Genomic DNA, 20,596 nt, shown 5'->3' on the forward strand with positions numbered 1-20,596 from the left:
TATCAATGGGGACGCCTGAGACTGCTTAGAACAAATTCCTCTCAAACAAAATTTGATGAGAAAATCCGACCAAGAGAAAAGCCAACGAGGTTGGAAAAAATCAAGCACTTCCAATCACATTTTATCGAGAGAGGTTACCCAGAAAGCCTAGTCTAAAGAACTCTCGCGAAAGTTAATTTTGAAATCAGGAAGTAGGCCCTCCAATCAAAACTTAAATCTTGCCTTTTGTAACGCAATACCAACCAGCAGTACCAAACACAGTCCGAACTTGAAGCAAATACCCATAAAAAATTGGCATTTTATAGAACAACAACCATTGCACAAGAAAATATTCAAAGAACCTTCCCTCATATTATACAAAAGGGGTACTAAGTCTTTCAAAGATATACTCGTGAGATCGAAATTATGAAAATGGGTAATACACGTGCGTGAGAGTCGTGCATGCCTGTCTTTTTGTTTTTTTATCACTGACGTGCTGAAGTAAAGAAAATTCAGGTTATGACGTAATAATTTTCTCTGTAAGAATAGGAAAGTTAACAGATAACTAAAATTAGCAGTTAACTGACAATTGGGTACCCCCATTAGCACCCTCTCACCTTTCTCGCACCGGCTGCCCGCTCTACCAAGGTACTGACGTTTGTAAGGGGGAGGGGGGTGGCGGGGATGGGGTGTATAGATCACGTTTCATGAAAACGGCCCTTTCACAATTCACGAAAAATATAAAATTGCAGTTATAAGACTGTAAAACCCCCTTTTTCACGCAATATATCACAGGTATGGTAAAACAGACGGATTTCTTTATTTAGCAGGAGCTTTAAGTATTTTGCTCATAATTTTACTTATTACAATCTTGCGTAAGAAACCGTTTTTAAAAATAATGGCCCACTTTTATCATGCATGCTTTAAGGCCGTTTGTTTTTGTTTCGACAAAAAATCTCCATTGTTCAACGTGAGATCTGTGAGCTCCATTTTAGAATAAGAACGAACCATGAACTTTAGGCTAAGTGGAGTTCGTCTACATGATAAAGACAATAACTAACCACTAAAAAACTAACGTGTCTAGAGTTATAGCCTACTACGCAGACGTTCTCTGGGCTCATCACGCGTTTCTCCCCCACGAAACGCGTGACGAGCCCAAAGAACGTCTGCGAAGGACGCTACTATATACTACTATATAGTTAGGGATTTGCTCCAGTCCTTGAGCACCAACAACGAATCTCTGGTACAAGAAGCCAAGGATTAAACAAACTGAGCCCACAACAATCAGTCTACAAAGAAAGTAAAAAAAAAAAAAATTCAATTGTCAATGTCAAGCACATGCAGCTGTATTAAGCTAGGCACACACTAGGGGACTAGTCGCAGGGAATAGTCGCAGGGACTTATCCCTTAGTGTCTACACACTAAAAAATTGACCGATTTGTGGGACTATTGGTCCCTGCCGACTAGTCCCAGGAATCAAACCAGCTTAATTCGTGGGACTAGTTGCAGGGACCAAAAATGTGGTCCCTGCGACTAGAATTTCGATGCAAAATACGAGTACACACTAGGGGACTGGCCCCCGAAGCAAGTCCCTGCGACAAGTCCCTGCGACTAGTCCCCTAGTATGTGCCGACCTTTAGTCTGCTAGAGAATTCTTAACTTACATAATCTATTTAATGATCAAACTGAAAGAGTCCATGCCTTGAAATTTACACACAGGGTCTACTGCCCAGGTAATGAAGGAGCTGTGAAGTTTCGGCGAGCTTCAATTAGTGATAATTTGAAGCCTAAACACCACTGCAAAAGCGCAATGAATTGTTGCTGCATAACACCATAATGTTATGTCACGGCTAATACAATGGTTTAGACATGTTCCAAAAGGCTTGTTTCATTCGCAGGACACCGCTGGATACGGACATGGAGGGCGCGAGCCCGTGGACTTGAAAAACAAAATGGCGGTGGATCGCAGAACGAGCGAACTCCAGTGTCTTACCTGCAGCGCGCCAATTCTGAAATGTGGCGTCACCGGTGATGTCATAGAAATTGGCCAATGGAATCCAACTACTCTTTTGAATTGTCACTTTTTTGACTTGTCACTCTTTCGTTGGAAAAAAGGAGAAAAGTTTTTCGGTACATTTATTCGCAGCCTCTGTTTTTAAGGCCGACATAGATGTGTATTTTGTGAGATTGTAGATATGGGGTCAAGAGAATTTTGTTTTGTTAAAGCTATGAAGGAAGAAAGTCGCAATTTTCACACACGCCACGGCGCGCGTCAAATTGCACACGGCACAAGACACTAACGTCCGGTTAGATGAAAAAAAACAACTGAATGCAAATAAAATGATGCCATTTAGTTTCGCGGCACAAAACGACAGCCAGAATCGATTTCCTGCAAGTGACATAGATCGCTCGTTCCGAGCCATTTGTGAACAGTGTGCTTCGCGCGCCAGATTCCACGCGTTTTTCAGCGCGCGATTTCATATAGATATTTTTTTCAAGCGATCTATTCAAATAACTCTATCAGGACACAAGGAAAAAACGAGCGACTTGGAGCAAGTCTATACCATGTTAAGCTGATGTGTGTATGCTGTAGGCCTTAAATAAAGCTTCACAAAGTTAATAGATAACAATGTCATAATAAAGAACATGAGCTTACGGTAGAGTAGATGTAAATAAAGTTTGTGGTCGGTTGGCATTCTCATGGATAGAAAAAGGACTATCTATGGCATTCTGTAAAGAGAAAGTGATTCATAAAATTACATTTTGACTTCCATTCTATCTTAGAGTGAGCGGATAAGTAAGCAAGTGGCTCCCTTTCGACGGTTTGTAAGGATATGATTAACTTTGATTTCTAGATTGCTTTGCATGTGGTGGCGAATTTTGTAGAGCCCGTAAAAGTTTAATTTATAGCATGCATTAAGCTCATTTATGAACAATGGCGGCAACTATTTACGACTATTCGTCACTATTCGCGGCTATGCCAAGCGACTATTCACACTAACTGCACTATTCGTACTATTCGAACTTGCTTTTTCCAGTCACCCAACTCCAAACAACTTTCACGCGTGTACCGCGTCAGAGACGATCTTCCCTCTTCTTCTTTTCTCTCAGTTGGGTGAGCGTTCAATATAGTACACTCATTGCAAATTCGTGAGACATTACAATTTCTCTATTAACAGTTTACTTATGTAATGCACCGCTCCGTATAATGGAAAGATAACTTACACGTTGCTCCGATTCTTTAGCCTTAAGTCTGTTAAGTCTATAATCAAAACATGCAGCTTCCTGATTAAGTTCAAACAGATAGGAACACTCTGGGTATGAAGGGTCATCAATATTTTTCTGAGATCCCTGTGAAACATGAAGAGGAAATTACACATACACATATAGATGCCGTGTATAATATAATTGAACATCAGGTACTAGGCTTGACCGAAACACGCTGCCGGCAGAACTTCGAGTCAGCATAATTCACTAATTTCGATAGCAGGCACTCTGCTAACAGAACTCAGCCTTTCCGAGGACAATTTGAACAGATTTCAGTCGAAAAAATACGTAACAATGTTAGTTTACTTAAACATTTAACAAAAATTCACAACTAATCAAAAATATGAGATTCACCTCCTATAACATAAGCTACAAGCTTAACGCACTCACGATCGAAAATATGAGATTCACCTCCTATGATAAGCTAGCTTAACGCACTCACGACCGGGCTCGCAGAACGTATAATCTAAGTAGCGCCACCAGTCAAAATTTAGACCACAATTTTGCTAGACGCAATGAATACTAGTCTAATTAATCAGCTCTATCGAGCAGAATTCGAGAAGAATTTCGTTTTCTGAGGAGAACTTGAGCAGAAAACGTGAATTTTACGAGCATTGCAGGGCATACATACAACTAGTTCTTGTGTTTAAAACGCCCAGTTCTTCAGATTGACGAACCCTATTTCACACGTACACCAAACGTGGTTTTCAGACCTGGCCGTTTATGTATTGAAACAGTGAATAGAGCTTTTCCTAACAGAATGAAAGTTTTGGTTTCTTCTTTTTCTCTTTTTTCATTTGAAGATTGTAAGAAACAGCATTTCAGTATTTAAGAGAGGATTTATTAGAATCAAACACGCCGATTGCGTCCAGTCTGACAACGTTCTGCGACGTCCCTGTAATCTGAGAGCACCGGTTGTGCAATGACGCATGAATACATTTGATTGTCTGAATCATCAACAATAACAGAAACTTATGTGGTTAGATATCACATAACAAATCACGCAACTTGTCACAAAGATCTCAAAAAGCCCGAAGAAGGGAGATAAAGCAGATAAAGATGTTAATGTTTATATGCTCTTTTGGTTTCTATATAACCATACCAGTCCTTATTTCAGAGGGGAGAGGAACGGGCAGTTAAATTTCCTATCTCCCTATTGTTTTCGCTATTTTTCTCCCTCCTCCCTGATTTTTCCGGCCGTTTCTCCCTCCTCCCTGTTTTTTCACCGTTCTCCCTGATTAGTTCTCTAAGAGGCTTATTTGACCTTATTTGATGTGTTACTACATTGCAGTATACTTCGTTTCCACAGATCTAAGGGACGGACCATTATTTTTTTGGAGGGGGGGATGAAAAATATTGAAAAAAATTGTTTGCAGGGCCTGGAAAGACAAGGTAAATTATTTGCAAAAGCGATATGTATAACAAAAATAGAAAGAATTTCGAAAAAAAATGTTTGCAGAGGTGCATAAACTAAAACAAAAATTTAGCAGAGGAAAATTTTCCCCCCCCCCCCCTCCAAGAAAATAATGGTCCGTCCCTAAATAGAAGGAAAACTTACGAGACACGTCTTCTATGTCATTATCACTTAGTTCTTCTCGCACTACATTTCGGTTTTGTCACTTGAGCCTAACACTTTGATGTTTGCAAAATTTATTTTAAATACCGTATGAAGGCAGGAGCCCATTAATGAGAATTTCGGGGGGGGGGGGGGGTACTGGAGGCGTGCCTCACAGGAAATTTTCCAAATTTAGGTTTTCTCAAGTGCCATTTCCTTGCATTTTGACATCATTCTGAGGTGGGATGCATTTTCCTTCAACAGCTACTAAACATGTTCCATTCCTTAGAAATTGAAATATGATTTTACTGTAACTGATAAACTGCGTACCAAAAAAAGGAAAATCGGTTTTGGCCCTACGATTATTACCTGTTACATGCTATATTTACAAGGTTAACTGAAGCGTAACCGGTGTAAGTAGACCAGGGCAGTAGGGTTACCCTATTTGCGAATTTTTGCTTGTAAACCCGGACTATCTTCTAACTCTCTTGCTAGGGTAACCCTAGCACTAGGGTTACCCTACCTGCTTGTAAACAAGCCCTTAAAAAATTCCGTATTCCACCTCTCAAAGCCGACGCCAAACAAAAGACACAAAAAACTGGGAAAATGAGACGGATGACTGCCGTCATCAGCGCTCGGCAAAGACTGGGCACGGTTCAAATGGTGACCGAACGAGGAGAGGGCAAGAAATTGTCAAGACTACAAGTAAAAACTGGTCAAATGCTCTTATCTGTGGGTCGATGAGGCCCTTGAATTAAGAGCGATCAAGGCTTTAAGCAATCATGTCAACTTTAAAAAAATAAATCTCCCTTCTCCCTTCTCACGCTTGCTCTCCCGTCTCCCTATTTTTTTGCTTCCTTTCTCCTTCCTCCCTATCTTTTTTGGCCGTTTCTCCCTCCTCCCTAAACCGTTCCTCTCCCCTCATTTCAGACAAAAACAGCCATAAAGGCATACTTTTGGGACGGCAGGTACGAGTCTCATAGATTATATAGGAAAATCCCCACTGAAATTGAGCATATCTCAGATAAATATATGGCAGAAATGAGAACCTTTAATTGCATCAAATGCTATATAGAAGCTACGCATAAAGTTTGTGCCCTAAGCAACAGCCGTACTACCTTGAACATTTTTGCTTTTTTTGTAAGAACGCTGAGAATAATTATAAGTACATTTATTTATAAGCTCCAAAAAACATCGTTTTAAATTACTTTTTCTTGACCCATGTCAAGACCTATAGAATTTAAACATAATTATTTTCATTTAGCTTACCCTGTGTTTACCGCGGTCACAAGTTATTATCAGGACAGCAGCTCTCTCGCCAGCGGCGCATTTGGGGCTGTTTGGGCCATAAAAATACTTTATCATCAGCCAGTTTTCTGTCAAATTAAAAGTGTTTTTCACGCGTGTTAGCTACTTTTTCCATTACCTTTTTGACGTTTTCCTGCCAAAGGCTAATACTGTCATTCATACTGTCATTCAATAAGAGGTGCCCGACACTTGCAAAGATTTTTTTTTTTTATGATTTTCAGACGTTTATGCATATAAAGAACGAAGAAAGAAATAGAGGATTACTGTATTTAAATCAAATAGGAAAGGTTAGTATAATTCAAAGATGGGAAGCCATATCAAGGGCTTTCAACATGTTCAAACCGATGTGCTATTGCATTGATTTATTGAGTAAAGTGAATTGTTTTTTTTATTCCTATTTTTTTACTTCACCCCCCCCCCCCCCCTCTTTAGGCTGTCCCAAAGATACTCGGCAACTCTTGGGCAACTATTCAATAGCGAAGTGCGCGAGGTCTAAAAAAAGGAGGTCAAATGAATATACCCCCCCCAAGGCTTTGCTCAGAAAACATCAGCGTGTTCTAAGGGGAATGGAAGGAGTCTTAAGGCGAAGTTTACTTTTCATGAAAGTGTTTTAAGAACAGTGCGCGATTTCATATTGCTCTTTTAAGCGATCTATTCAAATAACTCTTCAGGACACAAGGAAAACACGAGCGACTTGGAGCAAGTCTATACCATGTTAAGCTGATGTGTTAATAAGTTAATGTAAACCAGTGTGGAAAAAACTGTCAGCACTGCACACATGAGTTATTCATTTGGTGCACAAAGACGTAGTTATGATCCCAGACATTTTACGTGTAGGAACTTCCGAACAGTAAATAAAGCTTCACAAAAGTTAATACATAACATTAGTATAATTTCCAGAGGTGCATTCAATTCTGATTGGTCGAGAAACTCGAACTATGTCGCAATATTCACCGCGCTAGGCGGTGAATATTGCATCTGAAGGTTTGGCTACTAAGCCATGCCACGTTTGCCATCCAGGCCAGTGAACATGGCAGCATTTGCTGAATGAAAATTTCTCTCATTTACAAGAAATCACTCCAAATCCTGGATATATGAAACATTGGGAATTTTGCAAATTTACTACCACGGCTTTTGGACCGAAAATATTTTCAAGAGATGGTTTTCAAGGTGTTAGAATTGATCGTAAACATGGTGGTTTTGGAAATCGCACACGGCCAGATCGACTGGCCAGATCGACTCAGATCGACTGACCAGATCGACTCAGTCAGATCGACTGTCAAAACATTATTTAGTTCTCTTCTCTTCTGCTAGTAATTTGGAGAGGATTCACACAATTGCTCAGAAGTCACCAACAATTAAACAAAGGTACCATATATCTATCTTTTTCGTAGTGTTTGTTTTGTTCCGTTTTATTGCTAAAACTTGAGTATAAATTATGATTTCATTCGATGAATTAAACTGCTTTACACGTATGCAAGCGAGCTTTTCTGTTTGTTGTTTTCGTGTTTTCTATTGTTATTTTGCAGTTTTTGATATTCACCTCTGAAAATTATACTAAAACAATTATTCGCCTCAGGCTCAGTGATTATTGTTGAATAATCCCCGAGACGCAATTCAACAATAATCACTTCGCCTTCGGCGAATAATTGTTAAATATAATAAAAAACACGAGCTTACGGTAGAGTAGATGTGAAAAAAGTTGGTGGTCGGTCGGGTATCTGTGAAGAGAAAGGGATTCATAAAATTACATTTTGACTTCCATTCTCTCTTAATTTTGTAGAGCCTATATAAGTTTAATATATAGTATTTATTGCAATAGCGGCGACTATTTACGACTATTCGTCACTATTCGCGGCTATGCCAAGCGACTATTCGCACTAAATGCACTATTCGTACTATTCGCTCCGGTTTTCCAGTCACCCGACTCCAAACAACTTTCGGTCACGCGATTTACGGCGCCAGAGACGATCTTTACTCTTCTTTTCCATCAGTCGGGTGAGCGTGCAATATGTTAAGTTTGGGGTTGTTTGTAAGACGTAGTTCAGACGACACAAAACATTTGACTGACTCCCAAGTTGTATTGAACACAACACATACAAGTGAACAACTCAACTCTGGTTATCGGCTGTGTAACCGAGCCTTCTAAGCACATGGGCTAAGATGAAAAACTAATGAGAGGTCACATGACCTATCGTTACACCCTTCCTTTTGTAAAGAAAGAAAAAGACTAACTCTATAAGCATGCAAATGTTATGAATGTTCATGATAAACATAAGTCTTATAACTGATAAATGGGGTCAAACAGTTGACCCAAAAGTTGTCCAAAACAAAACAAGGTCAAAACAAAGTCTAAATAGAGTCAGACATGTCAGAGTCCTTAAAACAGTCAAAGTCAAAAATAAAGTCTAAGACATGTCAAAGTCCTTGAAACGAGCAGGGATCTTGATCTGATGACCACTAGCTCTGACTCCTGTGGGCAGGACTAAGGCATGTGAGAGTGAAACTTCCGTAAATTTGTCTTGTATCAAGGCGGGTTCTGCTGGTAGCTCCACCGGGACTACTTCTGTTGCCTGAAGTAGTGAATCTCTTGGGATGACAGGTTCTTCCGCGGGTGGTGGCACAGGTGCTGGTGGTTGTGGGGATTTCCTAAGGTGTCTTCTGTTTCTATGAAACACTCTACCATCTTCTGTGCGCACATCATATGAGCGCACCTGATCTTCCACTTTAGCTTTTAACCACTTTCCAGCTCGTGGATTTGGTAGCATTCTAACCGCATCTCCCTTGTGTAGTGGAGGAAGTTCACGGGTGTCCTCCTAGGCCTGTTGTAGTACTGGGTCTCAACCTCCCTCTTCTAAGAAGTTTGTCTCTCACGCCAGTCGGGACTGCTGGTTCAAGTTGGCTTGATGTCGTTGGCAGTAGTGTTCTGGTTCTTCTGCCACACAATTTCTGCACGTGAGATTATCCAACACCTTCTGAGGGCGTGTTTCTCCAGTCCAATAGGGCTAGATAACAGTCAGTACCAGCTTCCTTGGACTTCTTCATGAGCTGCTTGGCTGTTTTCACTGCATTTTCCACACGGCCATTGCTCTGTGGGTAATTTGGTGAGCTGATTATACATGCTCGAACTCGTAGGTCATGGCAAACTCTCTAAACTCTGCGGGGCATTGTCAGTCTGAAAAAGGTTAGGTATTCCATGGTTCAAGAAGTGACGTTTCAACCTTTTAATGACTGCACTTGCTGTCTTCTTCTCCAGCCAATCAACTTCAAATATCCTGAATAGTAGCCAACAGTACACATGTAGTCTTTCTGCTCGATCGTGAACAGGTCACAACCAACCTTCTGCCAGGGTCGCTGAGGAACATCATGAACAATGAGGGGTTCGCGCAGCTCTTGGTTTGCAAAGGTGTTGCAGACGTCACACGCACTGTTTGACGTAGTCGGTTATTTCCTGGTTCATGGAAAGCCAGAAGACTACCTATTGGGCTCTTCTTAAACAACTTTGAACTCCAGTATGGGCTCTGTGAATCTTTTCTTCAACCTTAAGCTTCTTCCTTAAACTCTGGGAAATGATGCATCTTGGGCCCTTGAAGAGGATGCCGTCTTGAACTGCTAGTTCCTCTCTAATGTTGAAGTACGGGATTATTTCAACTGGAACTGAGGCTTTACTATCAGGCCAATCTTTAAGGATCATTTGCTTCAGGGTCTGCAGGAGTTGCAGGGTAGAGTCTTTTGCATTCGCCTGTTTTATCTCGTTCAATTGTACTTCTGAGATGACTAAGTACTCTTTAGCATGGATGATTTCAACTTCTTCCTCTGGCTTGGCTTCTTCCTGGCTCTTTCACATTGGGACTCTGATACGCTCTTGACAGGGTATCTGCAAGGTACATTTCACGGCCTGGGCGATATCTAATCTCTACGTCATACTGATGAAGGCGAAGAAGTAACCTTTGTAGACGCTTGGGGGCTGACGCCAGTGGTTTACGTGAAATGGACAGTGTAAAGGACAACGTACATTTCTACCATAAACATACTGGTGGTTATGTTCCAGTCCAAACACTTGAGCAAGAAACTCTTCCTTTATTTGCGAGTAGTGCTGCTCTGCTTGTGTTAAAGCACGGCTAGCATAGGTGACTGGATGATCGTCTTGGGTGAGCACAAATCCAACTCCTTTCGATGAGGCATCTCCACTTCCTTCTGTGGGCTTTGATGTGTCAAAATACTTGGGGACTGGTGTGGAGGTGACAGCCTTTTTGATCTTATCAAAGGCTTCATTTGTTCTTTGCCTCAGGACCACGGACCATCTGGGAGAGGTCAAGCAAGAACTTCTTTGGATAAGTATTGACCATGCCAATCAGCCTTTGAACAGAAGCTAAATCTCCAGGCTTCTTCATGTTTAGGATTGCTTGAACTTAAGCTGGCTCCGGCTTCAGACGATCTTTGGTTAGGCAGTGACCAATGAAGCTTTATGTTTCGTTCACGACATCGATCCAGCAAGGTTTTATAGTCCCGATCATGATCTTGGTCTGCTTCCACTGCAGTGTCCCCTTGGCCGGTGATCAAAACGTCATCAGCAATTTTGAAGACACCTCTGAGACCTTCAAGGTTCTGATCGAGTTTCATCTGGAAGAGTTCTGGGGCTGATGTGATTCCAAATGGAATCCTATGCCATTGGTAGCGGCCGGGCCTGGAAGGTACTGAGCCTGCTAGCTTCTTCATCTAATTCCACCTGCAGTCTCCTAGAAATAAGCGGATTATTGTGAAATTTTTGAGTCACAAGGTTAAGTCCAAACTTTATAAAAGCTGGGTAATGTTAAAGCGCGTCAAGGCTTCGGATGTTTTTCCTTCTGCAAGCTACTCCGCTGCAGTCGACCGCGAGCCTCGTATCTTCATAAATAAAAATTTATTTCTTATCGACGGAGCACAATTAAGAAAGCGAACAACATGAGAAAAGATGGATTGGTTCAAAGTGTCTGGACGCTGGATGGAAAAGTTTATGTTAAAACGTCGCTGGACGGATCACCGGTAAGAATTTATTGTTTGGAGGATTTAGATAACTTACATAACTTATTTAATATCTGTGAAAACAAACTAGTTTATAGAGATGGATTTGTTACTGAAAAAGGACAGAGGAACACTCTAAACTTAACTTTGTTTTTTTTTTATTTTACTTTAATTATTATTTTCGATCCTGGTGTAAGTGTTTTTTTTTTACGAGCTTTGTTCATTTGTAGCTACTATGAATAATTCAAGAAACCAAAACTGTAAAATAGTACCGTTGAATGTTCGTGGTATTAGAGACCAAGCAAAGCCGGGATGAGCATTTTTTCATATCTAAAAGATCAAAATGCTTCGTTTCATTTCCTTCAGGAAACGTACTCAGAAATAAGTGACGAATCTATATGGAAAAAAGAGTGGGAAGGACACATTATTTTTTCGCATGGTAGTCGCCAAAGTAGAGGTGTTTGTATTTTAATCGATCCGTCATTGAATCAGAAAATAGAGCATTCCTTTACTGATAACTCTGGTCGAATAGTGCTAATTACATTGAATTTTAATTGTTTAAAGTTGTCACTTTGCAATATATATGCCCCCAATAATTATGATTTTCGCCATATTCTTCTCTTCTTCGGGGGTTAGGAAAGGAAGACCATTGTGAATCGACAGTGCTTTTGGCCTGATGCAAGTATATGATGAACGCGGCCACGCGGTATTGCTGGTTTTCACTGTCATGCCAGTAACGCTACTGTCACTCGCTGCTAAAAAAAAAATCCAAAACCATTGAGTCAAAAAATTCAAGAATATTACAGGTTGTAGAAAATAACTACATAGTCAACGTGTCCAATTCTCAGGTCTGTACGGTATTCCGTATTTGAGTTATCCCTCAAAATATTTTACACAAATTTAGAGAGCTCAGTATAGAAACTCCTTGCTGGAGTCCATGTGAAGGGCTCCAAGATGGCCGCCGGAAATCAATAAAAACATATGGCATTTACTTTTGCCATAAAAAGCGGCCAGTTCACCTTCATGAACCCGTAAACATTCACATAAACACTTTTCGTTAAACCTCAAATGTTTAGATTGTTAAAAATAACAGGATGAGGCATTTTCTTTAAACATACGTGACAGCCTTCAGGCGGCCATTTTGATGTCGTGTGGCGCGAAACCACGAAATTCAAAATGTTAAATCTTAAAGACGGCGGATGCTATCGAGTTAAAAAGTTAACCTTCAATAAGATATATATTGAGGACGTTTAGTAGCCAGTGAAGGATGAAAAGACAGGGGTATCTCAATTTTGGATTTTCGAATTTTGATGACGTCATGTGAAAACCAAGAATTCATCGGTTTTGCTGGTTAAGTCGAGTAACAAGCTCGTAGGCACTCCAAACCTGTTTCCACTGCTTCCAAATGAGCTGAAGATTACCCGATCGATAATTCAATAGGTGGCGGTGGCGAAACGTTGCTTGTAAAATTGGAGTTGGTTGAGGTGCTTGCGGTGCTTGCAAAGGGTCCGCCCGCGGCGGCATTTCAAAATTACTGTTGGCCTTTAAAATTGCTCCAGGGACGTTCAATCGCTCAAATGACGATAACTTCTGACACCATGTTAAGTTTGGAGTTGTTTGTTTGTAAGACGTAGTTCAAACGACACAAAACATTTGACTGAAGAAGTCCCAAGTTGTATTGAACACAACAAATATAAGGGGCTATTGCATTTAATATCCGCCCCCCCCCCCCCCTGTCGAGGAAAGGTGTTTTCAGTTATTTCATTCTTACCCTTAAGAAATCCATTGAAAACGTCTAAAATCCACTGAAAATGCCTTAAACCCCAATGAAATTCTTTGAAAATGAGTTGCTGTAAGCCCTCAAGAATTCCATTAAAAAAGTGTTTGCCCCTAAGAATTCCACGGGATTTTCGGGTTTTACCCCTCATGAATTCCATAGCTTTTCACCCATTCCCCCTAAAGAATTCGTGTATTTCTTATCTTACTCCTAAGGAAATCCACAGGTTTTTTTGTCCTTACCTCCAAAGAATTCTACTGTTCCTCAACAGGTCGGGAACAAAACTTTTATGCAATAGCCCAAGTGAACAACTCAACTCTCCCTAACTGCTATGTAACCTAGCCTTTGAGCACATGGGCTAAGATGAATAACTAATGAGAGGTCACATGACCTATCGTTACACAATATAGTACATTGCATTGCAAATTCGTGAGACATTACAATTTCCCAATTAACAGTTTACTTATGTAATGCACCGCTCATTATAATGGAAAGATAACTTACACGTTGCTCGATCGTTTAAAGTCAAAACATGCAGCTTCGTGATTAAGTTCAAACAGATAGGAACACTCTTGGTATGAAGGGTCATCAATAACTTTTAGAGATCCCTGTAAAACATGAAAGGGAAATTACTTTTACATAAATAGATGCCGTTTACAATATAATTGAACATCAGGTACAACTGTAGCTGTAGGCTTGGAAACACGCTGCCGGCAGAATTACGAGTCAGCATAATTCACTAATTTCGGTAGTATAGCAGGCACTCTGCCGGCCGAATGCAGCATTTTTTGAGCAGAATTTGAACAGATTGCGTGAAAATAACTAACAACAATGTAAGTTTACTTAAACATCAAACAAAAATTCACAACTTATCGAAAATATGAGATTCACCTCCCATAACCGTGACATTAGCTAGCTCAACGCACTCACGACCAGGCTTACAGAAAGTAACCTTAAGGTTACTATTGTTAGCGGCTACTAATTTAAGCGATTTTTTTCAAGCAAGATTTAGCGACTATTTAACTTACCGATTTTCCGATATCATGTAAACCAATTTTTAATGAACATATAGTTAACATGGAAATAAATGTTCAGTAAAAGAACAAACTCACTTGAAACTGAACGAACATCATGACATTGCCATAAAGAACAAAGTTACCGGCATGCATTCTGTAAATGATTTTTCAAGTCGACTATGGTTAACTTGTTTTCCTCTGGGGTGGGAGAGGTGGGGAGGGGGTACTTAACCCTATTCAGACCGGGGGGGGGGCTCTTGAGGCCCGCGCTGACTTTGAACTTTTATAACTTTTTTAAGATTTAACCAAACGCTGCCAAACTTTCTGAGTTTTCCTAAAATTTATCTGGCAACAATTTGGTAGGGTTGGATGATGTGTCAGGAACTTGACATCACCATGGCAACGGCATTTTGACAGGCATGTTTTCCCAGATTTGTAACTTTGCGTGTTTTTGTTAATAAAAATCAACTTAAATGGAATTATTTTTACATTTTTACGAGTTAAAAGCACATTTTTATTGATCTTGAGTAATTTGCAGTGATTTTGGGTGGTTTTCTGGCATTTTGGAAAAATTTTGAAATCCAAGATGGCGGATCCAAGATGGCGGCTCTTTTGACATCATGATGTAATTGTCACGTGATGTGACGTCACCATCCCACGTGACGTATACCAAAAGAAAGAGTTTCGGACATACAATACATCCTATAAGTTTCATGGTGATTGCTTAAATATTCTGGAAGTTAAATAGGGGGGCTCCCCCCCCCGGTCTGAGAAGGTCCAAAAAAGCCCGGTCTGAATAGAGTTAAATTCAACGAGACAAACAAAAAATAATTTTATATGCTCTTTTGGTTTCCATAAAAACCATACCCTATTTAAGACAAAAAAAAACAGCCTTAAAGGCATACTTTTGGATCGGCAGGTACGGGTCTCATTTATAGATTATATTGAAAAATCCCCTCTGAAATTGAACATATGTCAGATATATTTGGCGCATGAAATTTGTGCCCTAAGCAACAGCCACTCTACCTTAAACATTTTTGCATTTTTTGTAAGAACGCTGAGCATAAATACATTTAAAAAACGTTTTTAAATTACTTTTTCTTGACCCACGTCAAGACGTACAGAATTTAAACATAATTATTTTCATTTAGCTTACCCTGTGTTCACCGCGGTCACAAATTATTATCAGGCGGACGGCAGCTCTCTCGCCAGAGGCGCATTTGGTGCTGTTTTCGCCAGGAAAATACTTTATCATCAGCCAGTTATCTGTCAAATAAAAAGTGTTTTTCACGCGTGTTAGCTACTTTTCCCATTACCTTTTTGACGTTTTCCTGCCAAAGGCTAATACTGTCATTCATACTGTCATTCAATAAAAGGTCCCCGAAACATGCAAGGATTTTTTTTATGATTTTAAGACGTTTAGCATATGAGGAACGGTGAAAGAAATAGGGGATTACTGAATTTAAATCAACAAGAAACCTTAAAACAGCTTTAAACCGGCGGCTACACCACTTTTTTGGCTAGAAAAGCAATGCGCCACTCAATAAAAATCTTTAGAAAAGCAGTCACTCGAGTAACACACAAGTCCGAGGTTTGCATGAGTCACACGGTTTGCATGAACTGTAGTAGTGAGCGAAAATTTCCGTATAATTTTTTTTCCGTCCACATAATAAGCATTAATCCGGATAAATTTGAAAACGATATGTTTCATTAGACGTCCTTAATATATATCTTGTTGAAGTTAGCTCGATAGCATCCGCCGTCTTTAAGATAGAGTATTTTGAATTTCGGAGTTTCACACTTCACGACATCAGAGATGGCCGCCATAAGGCTGTCACGTATGCTTAAAAAATGCCTCATCTTGTGATTTTTAACAATCTAAACAGTTGAGGTTTTGCGAGAAGTGTTTATGTGCATGTTTACTTGTTCATGAGGGTTAACTGACCGCGTTTTGTAGTAGAAGTGATCATGAATTCCAGGTGTTTTCATTGATTTCAGACCGCCATGCTGGTTTCCCTCCTTATGGGCACCAACATGGCGTTTCCATACTGTGCTTTCTAAATTTGTGTGGAACATTTTGACGTATAACTCGAGTACGGAATACCGTACAGATCTGAGACCTGGACAAGTTGTTAATCCAGTAATTGTCTACAACCTGTAATATTCTTGATTCCTTTTTTTCAATAGTTTTGTGTTTATTTTTTGCGGCGTGACAACTGCGTGACAGTGAAAATCATCTATTCCTAAGCTATTTTGACAGAGATCACATGACTATTTGACGTCAGCGTTTACAAAAAGCTCAGTTTTTGCTGTCTACTCTATTGCGTTTTCAAAATTCTCTACTTTGGAGAGCGTTTTAGGAATGCTCCGTTTACGAAAACGTCGTTTCAGTGTAGACGGTTGGCCTATCCGGAGAAAAAAGGATGCGTTTTCAAGTTAACCCGGGTAAGTGTGAACAGGGCCTTACTTACGTCATCCCTTTCTTTAATCCACTTGCATAAACAAATTCCTGCCTAGGCTCGCAAATATTTATTTTGTTCCGAATCTTAACCCTTAATATGCTGAAATGACTCCAAAAAACGCGTTAATCGATTTTCTTGGCTCTACGGTCCTTATTTTCTCTAAACTTTGCTAGAAATGCACTTTCTGACACTGCATTAAGTTTTTGATGACATTTCCATGTAAAAATGTACAACTTTTTACTTTTGCGCATGCGCATAAGCCAAAATTTGGACTCTTTTTGCTGAACCGTTTCGATTATTTCCTTGCTCCTTTCCTTTTCTTTTTTCTCTGCTTTCTTCTTCTCTCTATCTTTTACTCTGTGCACCCCTTCTACTGGCCTGAAAAGTTTTGATCTTATCTAATCAATGGAAAACCCTGGAAAGGAGACCATGATCAAGTACGGGTATATTGGCCTGTTTTAGCACCAATTTTACACCAAAAACTGATCACGTTTTTTTCGATTAGCTCTGTCGGAATGCAGTCAATGTTCAAGATGGACACTCCTGTGGAAAGATCTATCCAAACTCTATAAGTTGCACGTCACAAACATCTGCTGACGTGTAAATTGGTGACGTCATAAGTGGTTGAATGGCCATTCCCCTAAATCCCGGAATAATCCGGACTTAGCATATTAAGGGTTAAAAAAAAAAAAATGAATGGCATATAAAGTTGTTCTCAGTTAACATTAAAGAAGCCTCAAAATCAAAGTTTGTTATTAAACTGATTAAACTGCTATTTTGCTCAGTGGCATTTTAAAATCAGACTAGATTGGATTGGATTGGATATATGTACTTCCTCACAAAACCAGGACAAAACCTATAACTGGGCTGACGTTGTTACTTACTTCCACCAGTAGCATAAGCTCCTTCAAACTTTCCTATTGTAGCCCATGGCTCAGGTGGCTTATAAAAATTATACTGCCGAACTGCTCTGTCCTCGTCGCTGTACGTGTCCGCTTCCTGACAGATTTTAATTCCATACCGGTAATCCATATCATAATCATCTGTGAAATACTCACTGAAAGTAACACAATTTTTCTGTTTTAAGCTGGTTAGCAATAAAAATAAGGCTGCAACTTTTTAGCTTATATATGTCTCCTCCTGTGCAGAGGCCTCTTTCGTGCTGCCTACACCAGTGGCAGTTGAGAGGCTGGAGAAAGGAACCCTCGTTCTCCCCTTTCCACTTCCACTCCTCCAGGGAGCCTCTGTGGCCCACAGAGGAGGGAGGAGGAGGGAGCGGTTATATACCTTATTGCCAACGAGTCAGGCCTTCTGGAAGACCAGAAGGCCTGACGAGGCGGAGAAATAGAGCCGCGAGAAGATTTGTATATGCGAAAAAAATCTCAGAAACACTCCAAATGTCGAGTAATGTAAGTAATGTAATGTAATGTAAGGTAGATCGTGACGACACAATTTCTGATGTTTTTAGCCAATCCGTTCAGCAGAATCTGTTCAGCACGTGCACACTTTGTTGTAGTTTGGCCAATCAGCGCGCTACTAATTTGTTCAGCACGTGCATGATTTACTGGCAACTAAAATTCCCAGACAAGATGCGTCTCAGATAACAAAGAGGTTTCAAATCTGTTCGCTTCAAAAAGCCAAAATTCCCGAACTAGAGATTGAAATACGAAAGAAACTTGAATTAAACTTTGTTTAGAATTTCATTTCATTTAAGATGAAGGCAAGAAATGCATTCCAAAGCTTCAAGGTTTCCAAAGCTTCGAAAATTTCGAAGTCATACAAATTTCATGCGTAATTACATGTAAATTAGGTCTGGCTATTAAAGTAAACAACACGGATTTTATCGATCAGAAGAGAGTTTTATTTCCCTAAATTCCCTATACTATACATTTTTTCCTGGATTGTCCGGCGTTTTTTTTCTCGTGAAACAGGGCCTTTAATTTTTCTAAAAGCTGGTTGCCCGAACGCAATTTGCAGTGTCTCAACAACAACAATTCAACGTTGCATTTGAGTCACGCATTGATGAATTGTTCTCGGAATAATAAAATAAACTTGTTCCATCTTTGGCCACAAACTTGTCCGACCAAGCTTTTACCTTTTAAAACCTCAAATGTTTTGAATACTTATGTGCTGAATGGATTTAACTGCAGTGTGGAAAGTTTGAAATGCTTTGTTTTGGCAAATCTTTGTAAAAGTTTGCTTTTTGTTTCGTAATTTATTTTCCGTGTTTAGTGGCTCATAAACAGCGGAAACGTTTCCAAAATAGCGGCATCGGACAACAATGGCTTGAAACTCTCAAATAGCATGAAGTTTACAAGATTTCTCACTAAATCTTCACTTCTTTGGTATTACAGTAGAACCCCGGTAACTCGAACTCGGATAACTCGAACAACCCCGCTAACTCGAACTGTTTTTCGTTTCCGTTCAGAGTTCGAGTTACCGGGGTTCAACTGTACTTTAGAACTTTTTCCTCATTTAGCCTTCATAAAATCGCATTTTATTCCATAAACATTCAAGATTTTCAAAGAAAACACGCAATGTTTATTGATCGACCAAAATCATAAAGCGTCCCGTTGTACTCGTTGGCATTTCTAGACTTTCTACCGATAGGTATCACTAGTTTTATTTTATGGCTTAACCGCGAGCAGGCAAGATGAGTAAGATGGAGCGAATTCTGTGTTCTTCTTGGCTACCCTAGCGAGCTAAATGGGCCTATCTTGCCCGCTCGGGATTTCCTGCATCGCAAGAAAAAGTTCCTTTTTGGCCATATAATAAATTCTTCATTGACCAAGCTTGTTCGGTCAAGATGCCAGGATATTGACCTCGTTCTTTCTTTTTGCGTTTTTCAGTGACCTCGACTTCCGTCTCGATCCACAAAAGCGCAAAAAGAACTGGGCCAATGCAATATCCAGTCATCTTGACTTCACGCTTGGTCGATAACGCATATTTCACGATTGAAAGCCCTCGGTGTTTAGTTCAAACTTGGCCTAGTGGACGCGTGGGATATTTGACTCCTGCAGTTTATTGGAGCACGGCTTATATTATAAAGCAAGGGTTTCATGATGCATGCCATTATAAATTTTTCCATTACAGCTACAGCGTATACCTTGAAATAATACTTCAGGGACTTATTTACAACTCCACCTTGGAACCTGGCATTTATTTAAGAAGCGGCGTTTAATTAATCGATCCGAGAAAATGGGGTTTTATCGAAAATCCATAGCCTGCGAGCAGGAACTTTGCCAAGTCAAACTAAAAGTTAGGCTCGATTTCCACCGCCTTCTCGAGTCCGGTCTCCTCACATCAACAAATACAGGGAAATTTAATTACTTAGAATCAGTGGCTATATATCATATATATTTATTGTTATAAACATGTATTTATAATCAGAAGCGAAACACTTCTTGAAAATTGAAAATTCAGGGTCAGCTGGTTTAGCAAGTCCAATATTTAATTTACACACGATACGTCACCGCTTCAATTTGCATGTTGTTGTTTTTCATACGTACGTCATTTCAATACATTGCACGTCATAAGATTTCAAATCCAAATTGTCAAAACGAATAGAACAAAAGTCAGAATACCTTTGACTTAAAGAGGCGACAACACTAATACTTATCAATGATAACATTAAATGCGTTTTGTGGCCTTCAGCTTGGAGTCTCTCAGTTAAACTCACAACTGTGCTGCAGAGCTTTGCATCTGTACATCGCGTTACGAACTCTTCAGGAAGTTCAGCGGTGTGGCTCGCTAAATCCGTCAGGTCACTTTAGACCCAACCGGTTGTAAACTGATTATTTTCGACGTTTTTACGCCAAAGCCTTCATCTGTGTGGTTCTACGCTTTGTAAATCGAGAACAAAACAAAGACAAATGTTAACTTACCCTTGGCTTGCTAATTTCTTGACCCTTTCATTCACGCAGTAATGATCATACCCGCCTGAAAATTGAGGGCAAACCGCTTCCATTTCTTCATCCGAAAACACCGATCGTGTGAACAGACTCGAGCACAGTAAGTACGCTTTAAAAACGAAAAGATAAACAACCATTGTAGTCTTAGCTTTTAACGATTATCGAATGATTTCAAGGTCGCAATGCATGCTTCGTTGACTACGCTGCTTGTGTATAAAGTCGCTTTCTTACTTCTTCCGGGCCTTGAAACATTTACGTACGTCACGCAATTTATCATTTTATGGAGAAGTGTTGCAACTCAACTCCAGCAAAACAGA

General features: G+C 40.0%; 2 protein-coding genes across 2 annotated transcripts; both read right to left on the reverse strand.

Moving 5' to 3' along the window:
* Positions 1-1,094: 1,094 nt before the first annotated feature.
* Positions 1,095-20,569, reverse strand: LOC144657598 (uncharacterized). Its single transcript, XM_078517951.1, has 9 exons — positions 20,253-20,569; positions 17,253-17,425; positions 15,063-15,172; positions 13,395-13,498; positions 7,790-7,830; positions 6,071-6,177; positions 3,205-3,330; positions 2,636-2,709; positions 1,095-1,268 (listed from the first exon to the last, which is right to left on the reverse strand). Exons 1-9 carry the CDS (start codon positions 20,414-20,416, stop codon positions 1,100-1,102), a joined length of 1,068 nt encoding a protein of 355 aa, XP_078374077.1. The 5' UTR covers positions 20,417-20,569; the 3' UTR covers positions 1,095-1,099.
* On the reverse strand, positions 8,138-11,298 carry LOC144657623 (uncharacterized). The gene has a single exon (XM_078517980.1). The coding sequence runs from the start codon at positions 8,875-8,877 to the stop codon at positions 8,518-8,520; it is 360 nt and encodes a 119-aa protein (XP_078374106.1). The 5' UTR covers positions 8,878-11,298; the 3' UTR covers positions 8,138-8,517.
* Positions 20,570-20,596: the final 27 nt, after the last annotated feature.

Source organism: Oculina patagonica, chromosome 6 (genome assembly GCF_052425735.1).
Source record: "Oculina patagonica isolate OP01 chromosome 6, crgOcupat, whole genome shotgun sequence".
In the NCBI taxonomy this organism is placed as follows: Eukaryota; Metazoa; Cnidaria; class Anthozoa; order Scleractinia; family Oculinidae; genus Oculina; species Oculina patagonica.

Bases quoted from the DNA above. Each gene is read 5' to 3' on its own strand.
- LOC144657623 (XM_078517980.1), bottom strand. From the start codon at position 8,877: ATGCTACCAAATCCACGAGCTGGAAAGTGGTTAAAAGCTAAAGTGGAA.
- LOC144657598 (XM_078517951.1), bottom strand. From the start codon at position 20,416: ATGGTTGTTTATCTTTTCGTTTTTAAAGCGTACTTACTGTGCTCGAGT. The intron at 13,499-15,062 runs GTAAGCTAAATG...CATGTTTTACAG, and splicing joins GTGACCGCGGTGAACACAGG to GGATCTCTAAAAGTTATTGA. The intron at 3,331-6,070 runs GTAAGCTAAATG...CATGTTTCACAG, and splicing joins GTGACCGCGGTAAACACAGG to GGATCTCAGAAAAATATTGA.